The 21,393-nt window shown below is 39.7% G+C and overlaps 1 protein-coding gene across 1 annotated transcript in view; it reads right to left on the bottom strand.

Annotated features, from left to right (window-relative positions):
- Positions 1-17,695, bottom strand: part of ghra (growth hormone receptor a) — a 28,563-nt gene extending 10,868 nt beyond the window's left edge. The window contains exons 1-2 of the mRNA XM_010732984.3: positions 17,316-17,695; positions 8,678-8,799 (exon numbers count right to left, since the gene is read on the bottom strand). Coding sequence (XP_010731286.3) covers positions 8,678-8,795 — 118 coding nt within the window. The 5' untranslated portion in view covers positions 8,796-8,799; positions 17,316-17,695. The remainder of the gene's footprint in view (positions 1-8,677; positions 8,800-17,315) is intronic.
- Between the last annotated feature and the right edge of the window lie 3,698 nt (positions 17,696-21,393).

Genomic DNA, 21,393 nt, shown 5'->3' with positions numbered 1-21,393 from the left:
AATGCCAGTGTAACCTCATAACTCACTGCATTCCTACACCATTGTGCCTCTAGCTCTGAACTCTCCCTCCCTCTTTCCCACCTTCCCTCCCTTCATCTTCTGCATACTGTCGTGGTTCCCAGAGCTTTGCTATTTCAACCCGGCCTCCCTCCCCCATCCAACAAATTCCAGCTGCCACCATCAAAGAGCTTTTTGCAGACACTGGATGAAGAGCTCAGAACTACAACAGGAAAGACGACATAAAAACAAAATGACGCCTTGAAATGCATGTTTTTGGGTTAAAATGTAACTGTTGAAGCCTGACAATCCGGACAACATCACTTGTTGTGATTTTTTTTGTTTTAGCTCCACCCCAATTTTATTCCTCATATACAATATTCATTCATTTTGATGCAGCTATTTAAATAAAAGGATACAGTTGAATGTAGTCTCACAGCTGTTGTTCTACAGTATTCTGGGTGCAGGAGACTTGAAAGCACACAGGCAATGTTTTGACAGTTAACCTCTCCGTAAAGAATGTAGCTGTGCTGGTAAAGGTCAGAAGGTACAGCCATTTTTTTTTTTTTTTACAAAACATTTCTGAACACGGCTCTGAATGTTGGTCTCACTGTCTCTTGTCGCTTACTTCTCCTCTCCCCCTTCTTCTCTAATATCCCAGGGCTTAGTCTTATAACTTGGTTCCTCATCATAATGTATTTTTCTTTTAGAGGATAAAAAAAAGCAAAAGGACCTGTTCAAGTTATAACTGGCTCACAAGCCCAGGGGCAATGTCTTGACAGCTAGTTTATCATCTGTCATGCGACTTGGCAATTTTGTTTGGGGCTTTGCTCCCTATTTTCTACTCGTACTAATATATAACTAGTTTAACTGATGGGAGGCTAAATCCTGCCTGTACCTGCCAGCTGCAATTAAATGATCAGCAGTTGAGAGCCTTTGGCTGGAAGAAGAAACCTAATTTTGTGTGTGTGTGTGTGTGTGTGTGTGTGTGTGTGTGTGTGTGTGTGTGTGTGTGTGTGTGTGTGTGTGTGTGTGTGTGTGTGTGTGTGTGTGTGTGTGCGTGTGTGTGTGCGTGTACACCCTCATCCTGGCTGTCCACATATACCTGTCGGTCCTTGTGGGCTGTCCGTGCAGCTGAGACTGATAAACAACTCTTAGCTTCACATCCTGTCTTCATCAGTCCATACAGGGGAGCTAGGAAACCACTTATCTACCTCAGTGTCAGCTTCAGCCATTATGGTTTAAAATCCACTAAAAAGGCTAAATAAAGCACTCTTCTCCTGGCCTTTGCGCCAGCTGGTAAACAGCACTAAAAAGGCAGTGAAAAAGGTGCCGACCAGGCTTTATCAGTTAACGTACTGCAAAATGCTCGACTGCCATGACGAGCGAGAGGGAAATGAGGCTATGACGCTATGAATTACCACCTTTTCCAGCTCATTTGCAGATTTAAGTTAGTGTTGAGGTTAATAACGCTTCAAAAAGGCTGCTAAAAGGAGAGACCAGGAGGAAGAAGGAGAGAGAGAGACAGACTGATGGCAACAGTTAGACAGAATGATTGTTTGGATTATGGCATAATAACAGCAAAGTGTAAATCAACATGAGTTTTTGGCTGCAAAAACAGATGTCATTACATAACCGACAATAATTGGATGGTAATTTCCTCTTGATGAAAGCAAATTAAAATTAAAATCAAAGCATAAAGTCAAAAATACTTTAAACAGCTTCAGACATGAGACATGGAGATCTACTCTCTTATTGTGGGGCACTGTTGATTTTGTATTTTCTGTTCTATTTTCTGTTCTGTTACTGTTCTCTTTATATATGCTACCAGTAGCAACAATTTTATTGCTATGTATATGAAACTTACATATATGTTTGGCTAATATTTAGTAATTAAGCTGGGCTCAACACATTGACAAACCCATGAAAATAAGTCCCATCTTCCACAGCCATCACAGCTCTACATACAAAATTAATGGTATCAAAACTTTGTTATTTCATACCCTCATCCAACATGGAGAAATGTCTTGGTGCACTAATGCCCGCCCAGACTTTACAACTGCAACTCATTGCATTTCATAATTTCCCAGACTAGTATTTCCAGTCTACAATCAGTGGAGAATGCTGCTGCAGTGCTGACTGGATTTAGAGATTTGTTTGTTAATGTGTTTGGTGTAAAGCACATACATATAAACTAACTTGATCGTCTATCACTTTGAGACTGCGTGTGCAGTATGTACGCAGGTTTTATGGAGTGTTTGCAGCGCTTTCTTATGCTAGCATACTGTCAAAAATAACACAAATACACAGACGCATAAAAACCAAGTACATGAACTCTGAGTCTCTTTATCCTGGTATTAGCACGTAATTGATTTGATTGCACCACGCTTGAAGAGAACACACGCATAGCTGCTGAACAGTAGAACCTGTTGTACCTGGTCACTTCACTCACATCACTCGTACTCGTGCTTTCTACCGACTGCATGAGCACGATGACGAGGCAAGTTATCACAAAAAGTCAGGCTTTATTAATACAATATCCAGTATTCATTTCCTCTATATCCATAGACAAGGCCAACACCACTTTTGAACAGTTAACTAAACTTACTTGGTACTACTGTTCATACCGACTTGGACTGCCATTGCAGCACCCATGCCAGATGATCTACATCACTTCCTGAAGCACCATCAGTCTGTGTATGTGTGTGTTTCTGTTAACCAGATGGAATACTTGGCAGCACACATTGACGCTGTGCTAAGAGTAAAAATGCCAAATGTCAGTCTGCACATGCCAAGTCCTATATTTTGTATTTTGTCCCTGCTCCACAGCTCACACACACACAGACACACACAGACACACACAGACACACACAGACACTTTTCAGCAACACACACTAGTTGATGTGTTAATATGCATGCAACGACGGCATCATTTGTCTTCCACAGGGAATATGTCTTGGATGATGAAGAAAATAAAGAATGAGCAGACGAGAGAGAAAAGAAGAGGGTGGACAAAGATTATTTCACAATTCCTCCCATACTTCTTCCACATATGCATTTGATTGTTTGAAGGAAAAGAAGATTAAAAACCTTCGAATCAAGCCTTAATAGTGGAGGTTAAATGTCAAGTCAGGAAGCATGTGGCATTGGAGAAGGGGGTGAGAAGTGGGCCAGAATAGAGGGGGAGAAAGGTGAAATACTGCAACAAGATACAAACAAGGGAGCGTAAACAGGTGATATAAATAACTGCTAACATGCACACACACGCACAAACACACACACACACACACACACTCACACTCACATGTGCATAGACGCACACAAGTGCACACATTGAACTTACACCTTCAAAACAAGAACCGACAAAGAATATCAAAGTGCCATTGTCCGATTCCTTGAATACGTTCTTCCTTTCCTTCCAGTTACACAACAGGACCAATGGCTTTTCTACTCTTGTAAAGTTTGGGACCACAGAATGACAATTACTCGCTCCACCTGAGCCTCATGACTCCCATCAGTGTTCACAGCTTTGAAGTCTAACAGACACAATCTGGTGTGCGTTAAGCATGCAATGACCCAGTCGGCTTTTTCTGGTCCCGGCGATTTATTAGCCAGAACAAATGATGTTAATCTCCTCTAATGCCATTACTGACCACAGTATTGGCTTAGTTATGTCATATTATGTCCAAGTGAGTGTAAATATAGATGAGCAGGGGGGTGTCCGGTTTACCGCATGAACACCTGCACACATTTTCTCTCCTCACCTTTCTCTCTCTGTCTTTTTTTTTTCCCCTCTCTGCCACCCTCTGCATTTTCGTCAGGCTGTCAGACATGTACTCGATGTCTAACAGACTCTAACTCATTGCAATCACCTCTTAAGAGTTTCTTCACTAGCCTCTCTGAAAAAATGTAATATTCTTAAATTGTTGTTTAGCTTTTATACTTTAAAAAAAGTTGACATTTTCCATTGAGTTTCAATACTGTGGTGGTAAATTATACAGTTTTAAGTTGTTGTTTTTTTACATTTTTGGCTTATTTCACACTTAATTCTATGCTTTTAGGATAACCTTTTTTATAAGTGAAGCAAAGTTTTCTGCAGTGTTTACCCACCTGAAATAAAGAATGCTACCATTAACGTATGAAGAAATTATGTAGTAAATTGTTTAAAAAATCATCTGGAAACTATATATAACAAGATGAGACGCAGAAGGATCGGTTTGATTTAGCTCACGCATGATGACTCTATAGATTCACTTTATAATCAATAAAAGAACAGTGCCACAATGTCGAGAGAAAACCTCAGATTTTTAAGTTGTCAGTCACAATGAGTTGCTGATGTGTGAGAGAAAAAAAAAAACGGGCAAACACTAGTTAGGCACACGTAGAAAAATGTTACTCATAAAAGGAGATGTTAAATTAACGACAGTGTCAACATTTTTATTCTTTTACCATGCCTGTCTAGACAAATGGAAATGCATGATATACTGCTGGAGGTTTTGTTGGATTTTTGTGTAATTTGCATGATAAGTAAGAGTATTTTAAACTAGGTCTTCTTACTTAAGACAGCTCCAGTTTCACTTTGGCACCCTAGAACTTTCTGTGGTACTCCTGAGTCAGTCCTCAGTCAGCCCTGCTGCTTATAAACCTTTCCCTTTAAACTTACTTTTGTTAGACTGTGGATGTGTTTCATATACAGTCGTCCCTCACTATAACGCAGTTCACTTTTCGTGGACTCGCTGTTTCGCGGATTTTTTTAGTGTAATTTTGCAACTTTTTTTTACAGCGTACTGTAACAGTATGAACGCGCATTGTGTTCTGCGTCCTAAATTGGCTAAGAGAGTACTGTACAAAATGTGTGTAAAAAGCTGTATAAAAGTGTGTGGTTAGGGGTTTTACGGCCTTAAAACATGTATAATAATAGTAAAACTTACTTCGCGGATTTCGTTTATTGCGGGTTATTTTTAGAACGTATCCCCCGCGATAAACGAGGGACCACTGTATGCAGAATGTTGCTGTTGGATCTGCTTGGATTTTGCAGGCAACCTTCCAGTACAGAGCATTTCATCAACCATGCATTCCCGCTATTTACAGTATGCAGTTCTCGCCCCTGCTTTTTAAGTTTTCAACTTTGTATTGAACTTCATATCCCACACAAGGCCCCAGCTTCACTGCTCAGAGCAAACACACCCACTGCTTGTCTTTGAAGCAGATGTAGCTGCCAGATGGACCAAAACTCTGCACTTTAACCACTGGTTACCACCTCTGTGGCTAAGCTACACTCAACATAAGAAATCTATATGCCTCGGGAGCAAGTCCTCCTGAGACACACCTTGACAAAATCAAATCTAGGCTCTGGAAAGGTTGGGAAAAGAAATAGTGTGTGTGTGTGCACATGTGTGTGTGTGTGTGTGTGTGTGTAAGGGACAGATCAAGACAAACGACTACCACTGCCTATAATCACTCTGGTAAACCTTTAAATATACAGAAGCCTCTCAAAACGTCTACTCTCGGCTTGTTATGCGGCTGACTCTACAGACATAAAAATGCTGCAAGAACAGCATAACCCACAGAATTTCAGGAAGGCTCTATTAGATTCCCAAGTGAACCAACAAAATGGTTTTAAACAAACCCAAAAGTACAAAGTTTACTATTACCTACTACACAACACAAAAATTGGATGGTTTCACCAACTTACTAGATGTGTCTGAGAGAAAGTGACAGGTTAAAGGTCAAATATAGACAGTTTAAAGCATAAACGTAAGTGTAGAAAGCAGGTGTCAGGAGTGGAGTTTATACAGTGAGAAAGGCACAGACTGTGTGTGTTTGCTCATGCTATCAGTGGCTGCTTTGTGTTTACAGATGTTTTAACGGTTGTTGAGGAAGACCAGGGCTAGAGATTACCACAGCAGAGACCATTTTAATGAGTGAAGGAGGTGGACCAGTCAGAATATTTGATGGTTTGACCTGAGAGCTTATCCGAAAGGTAATGTAAACCCACAGAGATAAAGACATTTGCTACAGTCTGTGAACAAATACAAAGTCAAAAAGCCTGAGGGCAAAGACATACAGCTCAAAACTCTGTGTGCTTTCCAAATTAATTTAGTGCTTTTAATGCATCACTAAACTAACATTAGCTGTAATGTAAACGCTGGCTACCACCATTTTATATCATATAACTGGTTGAGCCGCTCTATGTTATCACATGCCTTTGTTAGTTTCTTATGAGGACACTTATTCTGAGATGTGATTCACACTCGGCTACATCAAACTAAACAACACTTACGTTAACCAGCATAAGCTGTGAGAAAGCGGTGATTGAAAGACAAAGCAATAACCAAGAATTTATGGCACAAAAGTCATTAATTTATCAGAACGCCAACATAACTGTTAACCACGATTGCTTAATCCATATGGGAATTCTTGCAGATACACTTTAGGCCAACAGGCTCTTTAAAAGAAGACATGAGGGGTTGATTCACAACCAAAACCTGCAAAACTTAGTCCTAGTGTGCCAAACTATTTGCCTGACTTAGGGGGAAATAAAAACACGGCAAAATCACAAATAAATAAATAAATAAATAAATAAATAAAGACAGTTTACCGTATGAATGCTATTGGTCATCACTCATCACCAAAGATTCATATTGATGAATATGCAAATCAAAATGTGTCTTCTTTCTAAAAGTCTTTGACTTTAACAGTCAATCCGTACAGACTCACACACTCCAAACCAAAGTAACCTACATTAAATGTCAGCTACATCAATTTTTAGGCCGCAAAAGATTGTACATTCCCCAATGCTGTTAGCCAGACTATCAATAACTGACATGGCATTTAAGTCATGTAAAACCTTTCCACAAACAACATTTTTATAAAAGGGATTATTAGTACAGAGAGGCAGTACTAATTCAAATAGAGGCTACAGAGAAATAACTTAACACGTGCTGAGTACACGTGCAGGTACCCAGTATATCCACATGGCCCAGGCTGAAGCTTAAATTATTGGTTGGTGCATCAGCTATACAATATTCCCCATCTATTTTGACAACTGACAATTTAAATGTGACTGTTTTCTGGTTTATTTAGTCTTACATAACAGCAGACTGAATCTCTTTGTGGACATATCTTGACATTTGAGGGTTTTGAAGAATACTGATCAATATCAAACCATTATCTAGAGCAAACAACTAATCAATTAAATGGAGAAAATGGTTGATAAATAATCACAAATGAAAATAATCTTTAGTTGCAGCCCTGACCAGAGCATGTATCACAGTCAAATTTCCCCCAGAGCTTTTTCTGGTAACATTTGCTTTCCATCCTGGCAACGGGCGCTGTGGCAGCTAGTCATGCAGAGATGGTTTGGAGGTTTCTTTAGTCTCGGTTTAATGCTGTCTGGCTCACTTCTTAATGGCAATGAGCAGATGCACCATAGACTATTACTGGAAAGATAGTCACTAGCCAAAATGCACATTCAAATTGCCAAATGTTCCTTTGACTGGAACTGAATCCAAAAGAAAAAAAAAGGGAAACAAATAAATATATATATATAAAAAGATAAAAGAGAGAAAAACAATAGATCAATTGTTTCAATGCTATTTTTGTGTGATTTTTATCCAATCAATGTTCCAAGGGTATGTGTGTAAGCCACTAATAGTTTTCTAAAACCAAAAGTATCACTGACGCCATGAAAAAACACCGCCTGATACTCCACCATTTCAATTTGAGGGAAAGAAACATTTTTATGTGATGGCATGTACAAAGAAGAAGAATTATTTTTGAATGAGTCAGTTCACATAGAACTTTGTGCAACCTGGCCCATGAATAAAAAAGGTTTGTTAGATAACGGTTGCTTATGCAGCTTCAAGACTTAAATACCTCAAAATATAAAACCCAGGAATGCAGGCACACGACCAAATGACAGACCGCAACATGCCGACCAAGTCAACAGTTGATTTGTTCTTGGGAGTTCTGTATCTTGATCGTGAGGATTTCTCTAAATCATGACATGTTCTAGCACAGGTAAGATTTTTTTGGCTAAGGTCACAGGGCTGTACACTTTAACCTAATTCCAGCTACAGTGGCTTCAGCTATTAGAGAAAGATGCCAAGTCATCATTCTCGGTTTTGTAATTGGGACCGATCAACTGAGGAAATTATGTGGTAAAAGATAGCATAATTAATCTTAAAATTTCGATCTTGACCACCTATTACTTTAAAGGCTTCAAGCTGTTAAGTGGTAAAGTTTAGTCTGTTTTCTTAGTCGCAGGATTCTTTCACCTAATTATTTCAAATAGTTCAGTAACAGCTGGAATAACTGGCTGAACGTCCTGCGCTGTTCTGTCCCTGGACTTTGACAGAGAAAGCCCCGACAATATATTTACCCTAGCTCTATTGATCACTAACCTGTTTGACAAGCAGAAGCAGGAAAGTGTGGCGTTTGCTCAACACTGAACATTTCCACATGTATCTGAGCAAACACAGCATTCTGCAACTGATGTCTGACATAGGACATGATAACAAGTGTCAACAGCATGCTGTGCACAGAACCTGAATCACATTTGTTAATGTTTAATGAGCTCCATGTAGAGTTTGATAAACTGTCAGAAGACGGACTTGTTTCAATCAATCTATTTCTTATTTACCTTAGCACAACACAGTACAAAACAGCAATAACCTACCTGGTGATGTCATTTGGTCCCTGTCAATCAGAGATGCAGATCCTGGAGTGGACAGCCAATCCAAGGAGGAAATTAGTAGAAGGAGCAGGAGACTAGATGAGGAGGATGAGACAGCCATGATGCTGGAGAGAGAGAGTGACAGAGGGGTAAATTAGAGAAGGACTGAGGGACAGTGAATATAATTATCAGTTGGACTCCATGATGACATGCCGATGTGAAAAACCCTCCGTCACTCAGTACACATTGCCTCCTGCGCTCTCTCTTTCTTCTCTTTCTCCCTGCCCTTTGAGCACAAACTGTGGGTGTCATTTATTTTCAGCTGGTGCATGTGAAATCTAACATGGAGTCCCCACTCTGTGTTAGAATAAATAATTATCCCAGTTGCTGCTGCAGCATTTGTAAGTTCAATGTGTTTGTCAGTGATGCCAGGTTTAATTTTTTTAAACATTACTCTGGCCCATATTAGATGATGTTGTTTTTTGGGCAGTGATTCATCTAACGGCATAACAATAAATCTAGCTGCAGTAATATTGAACCTACATGAAATGATTTTTTGCACCATTTAATTTCATATAGCAAAATTGTCTCTGAACACCTGAAGTAAGTCAGTCTAATATTCACTTGCTCTGTTAGCTCTGTTTTGGTCTCCACCAACACTTGAGGGAAATATCTGGTAGTTTAGCTGCTAAATGCTCCACAGTGTTCACCAGCTAGTGACTAACTGTGTTTGTTTGCCAGCTGGTAGTGTACACAGTGGGGTGAAAGCTGCCTGCTGCATCTAGAAAAGAGGTGGATATAAGTGGTGAACCAATAAAATTACTGGCCATAAAACCAAAACAATGAAAGACACTAAAATGCTCCATCAGAGAACTACAGACTCAGGTGATAACTATCTGTGTGTTCATTACAATTATGTATTAACGCAAAAAGATTTATTATAGCAACTTTAGGCTTCTCAAAACAAATCAAATCCACAATAGTACATATAATACATAATAGGTTTGACTTTTGGTGTCCTATTACCACAAATGGAGAATCTAGAAAGAAAAAACATTTCTCTTGAACTTTCTCTTGACTCCCCTTCTAAAAACTTGCATTTCCCAACAAAACCTTTTACACAGAAATGTGGCAACTGTCTCCATCAACCAGGCCACTTCATGTATCTGCAGTAAAAAAAAAAAAAAAAAAGATCTTTTTGTGCAACAGTATATGTCCTGTATTCTAGAAAAAAGGAGCTTCCTAGTCTATAAGCTGGTGTTGGCGGACAAGTTATACCAGTCAAGTCCAGCCTCTAAATATAGGCCAAACTTTCTGTCCGCACCCTTGGCTATTTACAGCTGTGTCTCCACAACTGCGCTGAGCAGCCAACAACCCCAAATGAGGAGGCTATGTTTCTGAGGGCAACAGTGCCAGGTTTTTCCCCAGTTCTGGTGTAGTCTGAGAACAGAGGATCTGCAAGCCATATAACTAGAGTGAGCAATACAGCGTATCAAATTATCTTATATATTTTACGGGAAAACAAGCTAGGGCTCCATGCCCAGAAATAGTAAGCCAAACAATTGTTTTTCCAGTGTTTTTGCTTTCATGTATGAAAACTGCGAAGTAACAATATGGCCATCTCAGGTTTTTCAAAAAGACAGTTTTAAGGCTGACAAGCCTTGATAGGTCATTGTAAGGCATAGTGGTAAGAAAATGCCAAGGCAATGCTCCTTCCTATGAGTGTAACAGCACATATCAATAACAATGGCACCTATTTACAGTAAGAATGCCAGTCATCCATTTACTATAGATTAGATTTACTGCAGATTCATTTTTTTTAAAAAGTGCAACTACAGCAAAAAACATAAAAAGAACAAGATCTTGGCAAAATTCATGGTTGTTATTTGTACTTTATAAAACTGGATACAATTTCCCTGATTCACTGACCTACAAAACCTTAAATTAAGTGAGTGCATATTTGTGTGTGTGTGTGTGTGTGTGTGTGTGTGGGGATGAATTCCAGAGGCCATACGAGGCCAAGTTATATAATGCAAGAATTTATAGCAGAGCGCTCTCAAAAAGCAGGCTCATCTGGTCAGACCAAAATTCTCTATTTACAATCAATTGTTGCTTATTTTCTGGACATGTCCATGTTTGTCCTCAGATTCTCTCAGCCCTCCCACTGTGTCAACACCCCTTCAGTTTCGTTAATCTATCATTCTTAATCATTAAAAATTAAAAAGATGAACACTTTCAAAACAGTTTTCTTTATGACTCCAGGAAGGTTTAAGTTGCTTGTCCTTCTATTTTCCAAATTGTCTTTTCCCCTTAAAGTCTAACATTCTTTAATCAGTTGAGGAAACAAAGAACTATAGAAGAAAGCCAAAGAGCCCCTCCAATCCAACACGTGGCCTCATGTTAACCCTAACGTTAGACTTCACTTTCTCATGTGAAAGCGTCTGTGAAAGCCCTGATGAGGTTAATGCTTCATCTCCATCTCATGCACGTTTCTCCCCCATTCCTGTCCTTCTCTTGGCCAATTGTAGGCTCTTAGACTCGCAGGAAGGCTGCCTAAGCCAATCAGAAAAGAGGGAGGCTCAGCTCAGACCTCCTGGGGTCCCTTGGTAAACATTTAAGGCCTCTGTGGTCAACCTTCCTCCCACTACCTCTGCCCTAAAACGCACACACGCACACACATGCAACATCTTGATTTGGCACCCCCACTGCCAGCACCATGCCTCTCCCATGTTTCCTCAAATCTCTATTAATCATATGTGTTTGTTCAGAAGCAGCTGACAGGAGAGGGAGGAGGAGGGTAGTAGTGGATGGGGTTGTAAGGGTAAAGCTAAAGAAAAAGAAAGGTTAGGGGGTGAGAGGTCACATAATTTCAGTGTCAGTGTCTTCTATAACTGCAGAAGAAACGCATGCATGCACACACACACACACAGAGTGATGTTGCAAGCCAAAGTTTAGTTGGAGAAAGCAGTAAGCAAAAACACTGAAGCCAGGGAAGTAAATGTTCAATTTTGTTAGGTGTGGTCATTCAGAAACACAAACTTTCTTTTATTTATAGGGTCTCAATCTGGAGAGGGGGGCATTGCAGGCAGGTTAGTGTAAAAAAGCAAAGGCAGATTTATTTGCAAGGCAATGCAGATTGAGGTTTGCTTGATGTATTCATTCAGAATGACATTTACTTTGCTTGAACTTCCCTCAGGATCAATAAATTATCTATCTATAGGGGATCTACATACGTAGTTTTGCTATTGGTTAAAGGTGCATGGTAAAAAAGTTTGAGAACCCCTGTGTTAAGACTCGAAACTTCTCTAAATGACATTAATGTCCAATATAGTATCACAGCTTTTGACCCAAAGGGAGAGAAAATTACTATAATATAACATACAGTCAGTTTGTTCTCTTGCTCAGGTACCGTGTCTTGGATCCATTACGATAAATTATCCAGTGCCTGGATGTATTTATAGAACAGAGACAGCATTGTACCACTATTATCCAGTATTTCATTACTATCTATAATAATGTAACATTATTTTCTAAATTCTACAATTACAGCATGTGTGATGATGAATAACAAAAAAGTTTTTTTTGTTTTTTTTTAAGATTATTTTTTTGGACAGGTGAAGAGTGACAGGAATGTGGGGAGAGAGAGATGGGGAATTACATGCAGGAAAGAGCCACAGGTCGGATTTGAACCCTGGGCTTCCGCACCAAGGACTGAGCCTTCGCACATGGGGCGGCTGTTCTACCAACTGAGCTAAACACCGCCTCACCTGTGAAGTTTTTTAACTACTAGGAACGCTGAGGAGCAATGGTTTTAGCTTTATAATTTTTTTTATTGTTCTTTGTCTTTGCCAGTTTTCCAGTGATATCAGACATCAGTCGCCGTGACTGAGTGGAGTCAAGTGCTTGGTCCAGAGGGAATGAAGTGTGACACCGACAGAGGGTGTGAGAGAGATGCTGGCAGAGGTGAGTGCTAATGTGTCACTGGAGGTAAAAACAACATGGACACAGCTCCTGAAAGGGACTTCAGTACTGTGATGTCGAGCCTGTATTTTAGATGGACAACACAAGTTGATGATGTGTCTATTTAGCTGATTTGACAATGAGGACGAGGGCTTCAAATTTGATGGCTACCTGTATTTGAGCTGGACGACCCTGATAAGACTACAAATTGAAGAGCAGAGGAGGAGAGAGCGCAAGACAGGCAACAGGCAGAGAAGGGTGAACCAGCTGCTCTAAAGCTTGTAGGTGTTGAGACCCTATGCCCAAAGAGGAGATTTTACCAACTTGAAATGCCTGATTAATAGGGATGTAATGATACACTCAACTCACGACTCGATACGGTTCACAATGTTTTGTTCACGATTTTAGTTTTTTTTCAAAATGAGCTACAGACAAATTATCTTTTTATTTGTAGGAAAAAAATCGTAGGTGCTTTCTTTACAGAAACCCTTAAAACAGTTTGTGTTCTCTTACAATCTCACAAATAAACTGCTGTTAACTGGTGTAATGTGAGTTTTTGCTCTTGAGGTGGCGTAACATTTCTTTGCTTCTCACTGTAGTGGCGGCTGATATGCTGCTGCATGTCGCTCGTGTTGCCGCTATATGTTAGCAGTCTCTTCCAATATTTACATGCTGTTTTGGTTTTGTTTGTCCATTTCTCACGGTTGTATTTGTGTATATACAGTAGGGAATCCAAAATGCTGCCGCACAGGTGATTTCAAACTGCTCGGTGCGTCCTCGATTTCAATGCTATTTTCTACCGTCGCCATGTCTTCCCTCGTTCTGTGCTCTGTAGCTACGTAGTGACGTGAGTCACGTGACTTGACGGCTGACGTTGAACAAATGAATCACCAACCAGTGACTTTTTTTAAGATAACGCAAGCTATTTCTAATTTAAAAAAGAAGAAAAAGAACATATCCTACATCCCTACTGATTAACCTTTCCCTACAGTCATATTGCAATTTATACCACTCATTCATACTCTTCCTTATGTCTTTTGTTACTTTCTTCAGTATCATTCACTGCAATCCATCACTAAAATAGAAGTACCCAGATGCTCCAAGCTCAAAGTGCTACTCAGAGTCTGGTTTCACAAGAAAAAACTTCAACCAAGACAAGAAAAAGTGCTTTGCAAAAAATTTGTGTTATCTAGCCAACGGTGTAGCCACGTTGGCATGTGTCTTTCAGTTTTTTTATTCCACAAAGCTCTCTCCAACCACTAAAAGCCTATCCTTGATTTACTCTTGTCTGGCTTCCTTTCCCTTGGTCACGCTCACCTTTCTTCTTCTTCGTCGTCCATCCATAATATCCATCAAGGTTGCTGAGCTCAGTTACATTGTCTGCTTGCCCAGCTCTGGTTCTGGCACGACACCAGCTCCACTCCCCATCTGAATTCCATTAAAGCTCTGAGCTTACAGTTTGGGCAGCCTGGCTAACAAACAAAGCTAACCAACAGCAGCTACAGTTTGCAGCAGTTCAGTTTACTGTTCATCTGGAAACTAAAATCACAGAGTTCGTGTGGAGCAGCCACTGGACATCAGAGGGAAAGCAAAAGACATTTTCTTCGTAAAATATGATCAGTTCCACCAAAAAAAGTGAAACAGTTGCATAGTGCAAGACATCGTGCCATAGAGTTCTGCATAAATCTTGCAGGAGATCATATCCACACAACCCAAGTTACATAGTGCAAGAACAGGCATTGGGGGTGTGCAGTGGGAATGAGAGAGGCAATAAAAAATATTGTGGCAAAAAAGATTATTTTGTAACATGATCATTTCAAAATAATCAAGTTGTCCAAGGTACACTGTTCTCAATAATTACAAAAGACGTTCTGCCCTTGCCCCCCATTTAACCACTAAGCTTTTTCTTTAAAATAAACAAAATTTGAGTAAACATACCACAGACTTCAACACGAGCCAGCATGTTGCACCAGTAACTCGTGAGGAAGAGTCCACATTGGCAGAGCCCCTCAGACAAGAGGCGGTGTCCAGAGGAATTGCAGTTCAACCAGCTGCTCCAAATAGGCCTTCTGCTGTTTGATGTATTTATATGGATTCATTAACATGTGGTGAGAATATGTGTATGTTTGTGAGGGTACACATGTAGACACAAGGTGCATTCTTAACCTGTGTGCATGGCTGTCTGTGTGAGCTCTCAGGCATTCAGATCTGACTACTGGATGGCTCTAATGTCTCTCCTACTCTTATTTCATAAGAGAGAGTGGAAAACTCAGAGTCAGCACACTGGCATGAGAAGAGCCTGTGCTGGAAGCAGATCAGGACACACATCTGCAAACCCAGCTACAGTCTGTGTGTGTGTGTGTGTGGGAGGCGAGTGAAAGAAAAAGTTGTGTGTGTATGCATGTGTGTGTGTGTGTGTGTGTATGCATGTACAAAATCAAGTGTGCGTATCGGAGCGAGAAGAAGAAAGGTAAAGATTGCATTCAAGAGTCCAGCAGAAACAAAGAAAGTGTGTGCTGCAGAGATCTGAAAACTGATCTTTGTGGAAAATCTCTGCTTTGCAGCATTCCACGTGGTGTGTGTGCACGCACAGGCATGCAGCGGTTTGACTGAGATATTAAACCCAAGGCTGTCAAATTTTACACCCAAAATCTAGATTTTTCATCTGTTACAGCTGCTTGACATCAGTAAAAATAACTTGTTTGTTTTCAGAGACAATTACTTCAAACTTGTCATAACTGACAAATCAAATGTGAACTAGTCTTGATTTTGCTTTTGACATTTTACTACATTTTGAATAACACGCATCCAGTGCTTGGAGTTGAAGAGTTTGAATCCAATTAAAAAGAATAAATAGAAGTCTCTATCAACCCACTTGTTGTTTTGGAGGACTAGATGTGCAGCCTGTACTGCTCTAATTTGCTCTCCCTGATGTTTCTCCATCTATGTCAGACACACACACACACACACACACACACAAATCCTCACAATCATGCACAACATTCAAGACAGCGCACAACGAGGTGTGTAAAACCTAATGGCTTCCATAGTGCTGTTGAACTGTCAAAGGCTATAGAACATTACAGCTGTATTTAATGTTGTATGTGGGAGTGTAGCGAACACTGAGATACAGATACTGATGGAACTGTTGTCTCTTAAAAACTCCTCGCTTGATCTATTAAAACATCTCTTACTTCAGCTACCTGGCAGATTCTATAAAAGCTGCCATTAAGCATGTCTCTCATTGTACCTGTAAAAAACATCCCGTTCATTATGCTTCAGCTATATTCAGGTGAATATTAGCAAAACTTTATATATTTTAAAGAAGATGAGTTTTGATATGCAGTGTCAGAGCCTGTTTGTTATTTCTAATTATCTTCTAAACTCCATCCAGTTGATAATAAATGTCATAATAATAATCATAATAAACATGTTTGTTTTTTTTATATATGGCTGATATGATTTAGATTTTAAAAAAGCTGATATGGGGCCATTACAGATAAAAGACTGTGATAACACATTGCTGTTAAGTTAAGAAACAAATCACAACTCAAAATATAAGACTCAACAGCACAATAAAAGAGTTCATTACTCCACTGTAGTGTCTGCCAAGTGTGCACTTTGCATCTCATCACAGTGTATCATGCTTTCTAATTAAAACAGCAGCAGACAACAGCTTGTTGTCAGTCTGACAATCACTGATGAAGAGCAAACAAACTGGGAGGATAAGCTGACATTTTAAAAAAATCTATATATATTTTTTTTTTATCAGTAATGTAATTTATCCAGTGAGAATCCGAAACATTGGCTGGTCACAGTTCCTTTTTAAAAATTTTATTTTATTTTTTTTATTTAAAAAAGTTGTTGTTTCACAAAAGCTGTTTCACATTATTGTATAAAGTAAATTACCCCTGGGGTTTTGGACTTTTGATGATAAATCCAACTAAGCAGCTGAGAAGGCATCATCTGGAGCTCTGCCAACTTCTAACTGACATATCAAAATAGTGAAAGGGAGAATCATCATAGATGCACCCCCCCATGCCAGTCACAGTGATGTGCAAGCATATTATTATCACTAGAAAATTATTGCCCAAACTAATTTCCATCCATGCATAGATCAATACACGAGGCTGTGTCAACAATGCAGCAACACTACAGGAGATTTATCCTGGATTCAGCTGTATAATCTATCATTTCAATGCTAGATCCCCTCCCTGAATGAGGCAGCATTTCAATCTCACTGATATCAGATGTTTCCATTTGTCCCTCGTGCCTTGGTTTTTATCAGAAGCTCGTGCTGTCTAATATAAAATACAACTTCCCAAGAGATAACTTACCAGATAACGAGGTACAATCCACCATGGCTGTCACTTCATCCCATCCCCTGCCTGCCCGACTGCGTTTGCAACGCCAAGTTGCAGCGGAATGTTGGACAACCTCTAATTTATGTAACTTTAATATGCTGCACATCTATGACCCTAATACATCAAGTACAAGGCTAGGCATACTAAATGTTTATGGTTAGTCAAATGTTTTTTTTTTTGCAATGAGCAGCCTGAAATGTGGAAAAATATATAATGCCAAGTTTCCCGATTGTGCCTCAAACGAGGAGTTTTGCAGATATGGATAAGCGCAACAAATACGCACTGCACGCTTTAAAAAAAAACATAAATACACTTACTTAATACGAAGTCTCGAGGTGGAAAAACTGCAAGGACAGCGCAGATTCACTTTTCACAACTTGTTCATCTGATGGCCAGCGTGAACACCAACAGGCACGAAAAAGTCCTGCTTCTACACTTCAGCCTGCCCGGCCCAGTAAGATCTCTCCGATCGGGAGTTTTCACATTACCCAATCACTGAAATCGGGTCCGAGCCGCTTTCCCGTTGAAGATTTATGTCTTAACTGCTACTCAGTTCATCATCCAGCTCGCTTTCAAAGCTACACACACTACGTAGCTGAGACAGAGCCAATATGTGTGTGCTTTAAATGGCGGTGAAGCGCCCTCATCCGCCAACAATCCAATCTACTCCATTATGGCCACAGAGAGGACAGCCAGAGAGAAAGACTGCCGGGCCAAACTTCCAAAATAAAACCCCTCAGAAGGGAGATGCCATGCTTTCTGGTAAGAGCCAGAAAAGTCATTGAAGTAGCAAATACTCGTTTATTAGGGTATGTATCATTATAGAGAACAATTCCAGGGTAATATATGTAAAAGAAAATAGAACCTACTTTCATTTTAAACCAGTGAGTCTGATGCTGAATTGTTTATTGCCACAGAATGACTTTATAATTTATTTATTTTTTTAGTACAAACACGCAAAAAAAAGATTATGAGATGTGTTCATGGACATGAACTGCACGCCCACATGATCAGCCCTGTGGAGGGTTATTAAATAGAACAAAGTCATGCTTTTGAGTAATTAGGATGACGTGTTTTCACGGTTATTTTCTTCACTACAGGGGCAGCTTGTGAATTTGGGGATCAAATTATAATGAATCACATTATCCTCAGTCTGCACGCTACTTCCCTGTTACATGTGCCAACTTTACATGTAACCTGCATACTGTTTAATGCAGCACAACCCTTATTTGTAAATAGTCTTGGAGAATTACGCGCTCTGGAACGTATTTTAAGTGGGAGGGTCTTCCCTGTATACGTGATGGCCGTTTACGTGCATATTCATGTTTATAATAAACAACTTCGCGTTGACGTACTCTAACAACGGGATTAACAGTGTGATCCATATGATCGAGGATATTTAAACTTGCAAAAAGCTCAGATGTGCAGGCTGAACATTTTGTGGTGTTTTATTCAACATGTCATTATATCCATTCTGCTTGCACGTAGAATCAGCGCAGTAGCAGATCGTTTGCTTTTATTTCCTTACATCCACATGTACGTGGTGAGTTGTTTGCTGCAATGTGCGCACAAGAAGACATCAAGGGCTTATTCTTAGGAACCCTGCAGCGCAGATCACAGTCAAGTGCGCCCTACCCAGCGCTCCAGACGCCTGGCGCACCTATGGTGCACTTTCATGCTGTGTTTTATATTATAGTTGGGTGTGTTAGAGGCTGTACCAAACATGGCCAATCGCGTTCATTACTTTCACCCCCTTTTTTAAACATGGGGTTTGAGAATCATGTGGAGAGTTTTCAGCTCAACTACACTGCCAAGTGTAATGATGACTCTGTATAAAGTGAATTCGCGTTTTTGGATGTTTTTTCTGTATGTATTTATCACCATGCACAGATCCAAAGAGTGATATCACCATAGTGCCTTATACAAATAAATACGAAAGTTCTTGTGATGAGCACTGTTTTGTTTTTGGGAACACCTCCATGAAACTGGACCAGAACAATCCCTACCACATGTTGCTCAAATGCAGAGAGAAGTTTCACATTTCTTTCCACATTTCACTTACAACAGAAAAAATAACCAGCTAGATTTATGTGTCCATAAGTGCATTGGTTTCTGTGGTCATTTGGTAACGATCTAATGCTTGATGCACAATATTATATATATCTCATCTATTATTTATATATAATAATTTATATATATATATCTCACGCACTATATATATATTTTATCTGTCGTGCGTAACTGTGCTGTGCGCAACGTCAGAATCTGCTGCTTTCAGATAGCGGTAAAAAGGTGGAAAGGAAAGGACTGTGCTATAGATTTGCTATGGACAGCCTTGTTTCGTATCTCATCTTAACTTTTAGTTGAGGAGAAGGCAGATCAATACACCAGGATACACATAACACAAAATATATTTATCTTTCAATTTTACCAACTGCTAAAAATTATACTTGGTAGAGCTCCTTTAAAAATGTTTTAAAATGTTTGAGATCTACATACTTTTTTTTTTCATTATGAATGGCTGCGTCTGTCTCAACGCTACATCCTGCGTGGGCTCACGTGGAGGGTCCACTGGAGTGACGCCATTAGAGGCTCGCCCAGAAATCCGGCTGTCAATAATATATACGCCCCTGACCCAAGATCCAGCGTTTAGAATGGACTGCCCGCCCCAACACGTGAGAGAAAAACACACCCATGGACCCAGCTGTTGCTGCTGGTTTGTAGTTTTTTTTCTGTCACGCAAACGTTGCATGTATGCATTTGCCTGCATGGACCTTTGTGATTGTCCTCCTTTAGGATTTGACTTTCAATCCATGGTCATCCCAAGGCAAACCCACGTCAGTATAAACGCCATGAACTACTAAAGAGAAGCAGAATTTAGCATGAATGCATCAATATCAAGAAATAAGGTCTATAGTTTAAATTAAACTGAGTTAATGATTTGTTCTTTAAAATAAAATAACAGTTTAATAGCATGTAGCCTCCACAAAAGAAGGACAGAGATACAGACAGACAAATGTACTGACAAAAATTGGGCCTGGGGAGCTCTATTTTCCTGATCCAGTGCCTTGTTTTTTTTCTCTCTGGCAATGTGCTGTTGACATAATTTGTGATGCGAGGGGAAAGAAATGGAATTGGCTTGTCTGTATCGAGCGGAGCCATCCTTGTATTTTTATATCCTTGTCCCCCCTCTCATTTACAAGGTCCACAAGTTATGGCTTGGCTTTTCCAAGGCCTCCAATTCTGGTGTGCATTAAAACAATTCTTCTCTTGTGTAACACAAATATGGTAAATTATGACTTCCAGCACAGAGTTCAACTCTATAGCTGAAATAATAGTTAATGAGGTTTATAAGCTTTTCTTATCATTACACAGTGGCTTTCATTACTTTATTACTTGTTTAAACAAAAGCTAAACAATATTAGGGTTACTCGTATTTGCTGGCCTTTACAGTAGACTCAGGGCTTTTGACATTAATTACCAAACAGAAGCAACCATGGCCAACGATTTGTATGTATTAAATGACCCCTGAACATGTCCATGTAGTGGTTAGTTATGGGACAGAGAGCTCTGATTGGAGGAGAGTGGGGGCGTCCATTGAATTAGTTCCTTTGTTATGGAATACTGATTCCTGTGATTGTCTGCTCTGAGTGATCATGTGGACTTAGGCTGCATTGAATGTGACAACAGAACAATGCATCCGGTCTATGGAATGATACCACAGGACCTGCACTGGAGGGCTGGAGCTGGGTTGCCTCTTCAGTCTCTACACCCTCTGTGTGATGTTTGGTGAACACACAGCAGACATCAGAGTCATGCTTCTTCTAAGTGAAACCATGTTGTTTTTGGGGTTTTTTTAAATTTGAGACCAGTAGCTATTAAAATGCACACATGCAGTGATAACACAGAACAAGTTATTTCGTTGATAACTCTGCCTTGTAATCACAACTGTAACATAATAATCCATTTTTAGAAGTTGAGGCTGGTGATATTCTTTTTGAATATAAAAAGAAAAAAAAACGGAGCACATGTAGTTACATTAAAGGCTAAATCATCTCCTAAAAGAGCTGGGCACTGTAGCTTTTATCAAACATGAGTCATACTAAAGCGTATAGTGAAGTGAAGGGCAGCTTTTTAGTGTACCAGTGAGTGTGTACAACAGGAGGAATACAGGATCAATTCAAATAAGAAGCCCAGTCAATACTTCCTAAGGGCAATGAAATCAAGAAACATGTGTGACAACGTGGCTCATCTGAGTGTGTTTTTAATTTTAGGCAGCAATAAGCAATAGCAATAAGTTATCAGGCTTTTGTAACACAGGCCATATTTCTAGTAGGATCAACTTTATGCTCTCTGGATTTTTGTGGGTTTAGTTGACAAGAAAAATAGATGACC

This window comes from Larimichthys crocea, chromosome III (assembly GCF_000972845.2).
Source record: "Larimichthys crocea isolate SSNF chromosome III, L_crocea_2.0, whole genome shotgun sequence".
Classification (NCBI taxonomy): domain Eukaryota; kingdom Metazoa; phylum Chordata; class Actinopteri; family Sciaenidae; genus Larimichthys; species Larimichthys crocea.
Note: the sequence above shows the minus strand (reverse complement) of the source record. Positions and strands in the feature narration are given on the sequence as shown.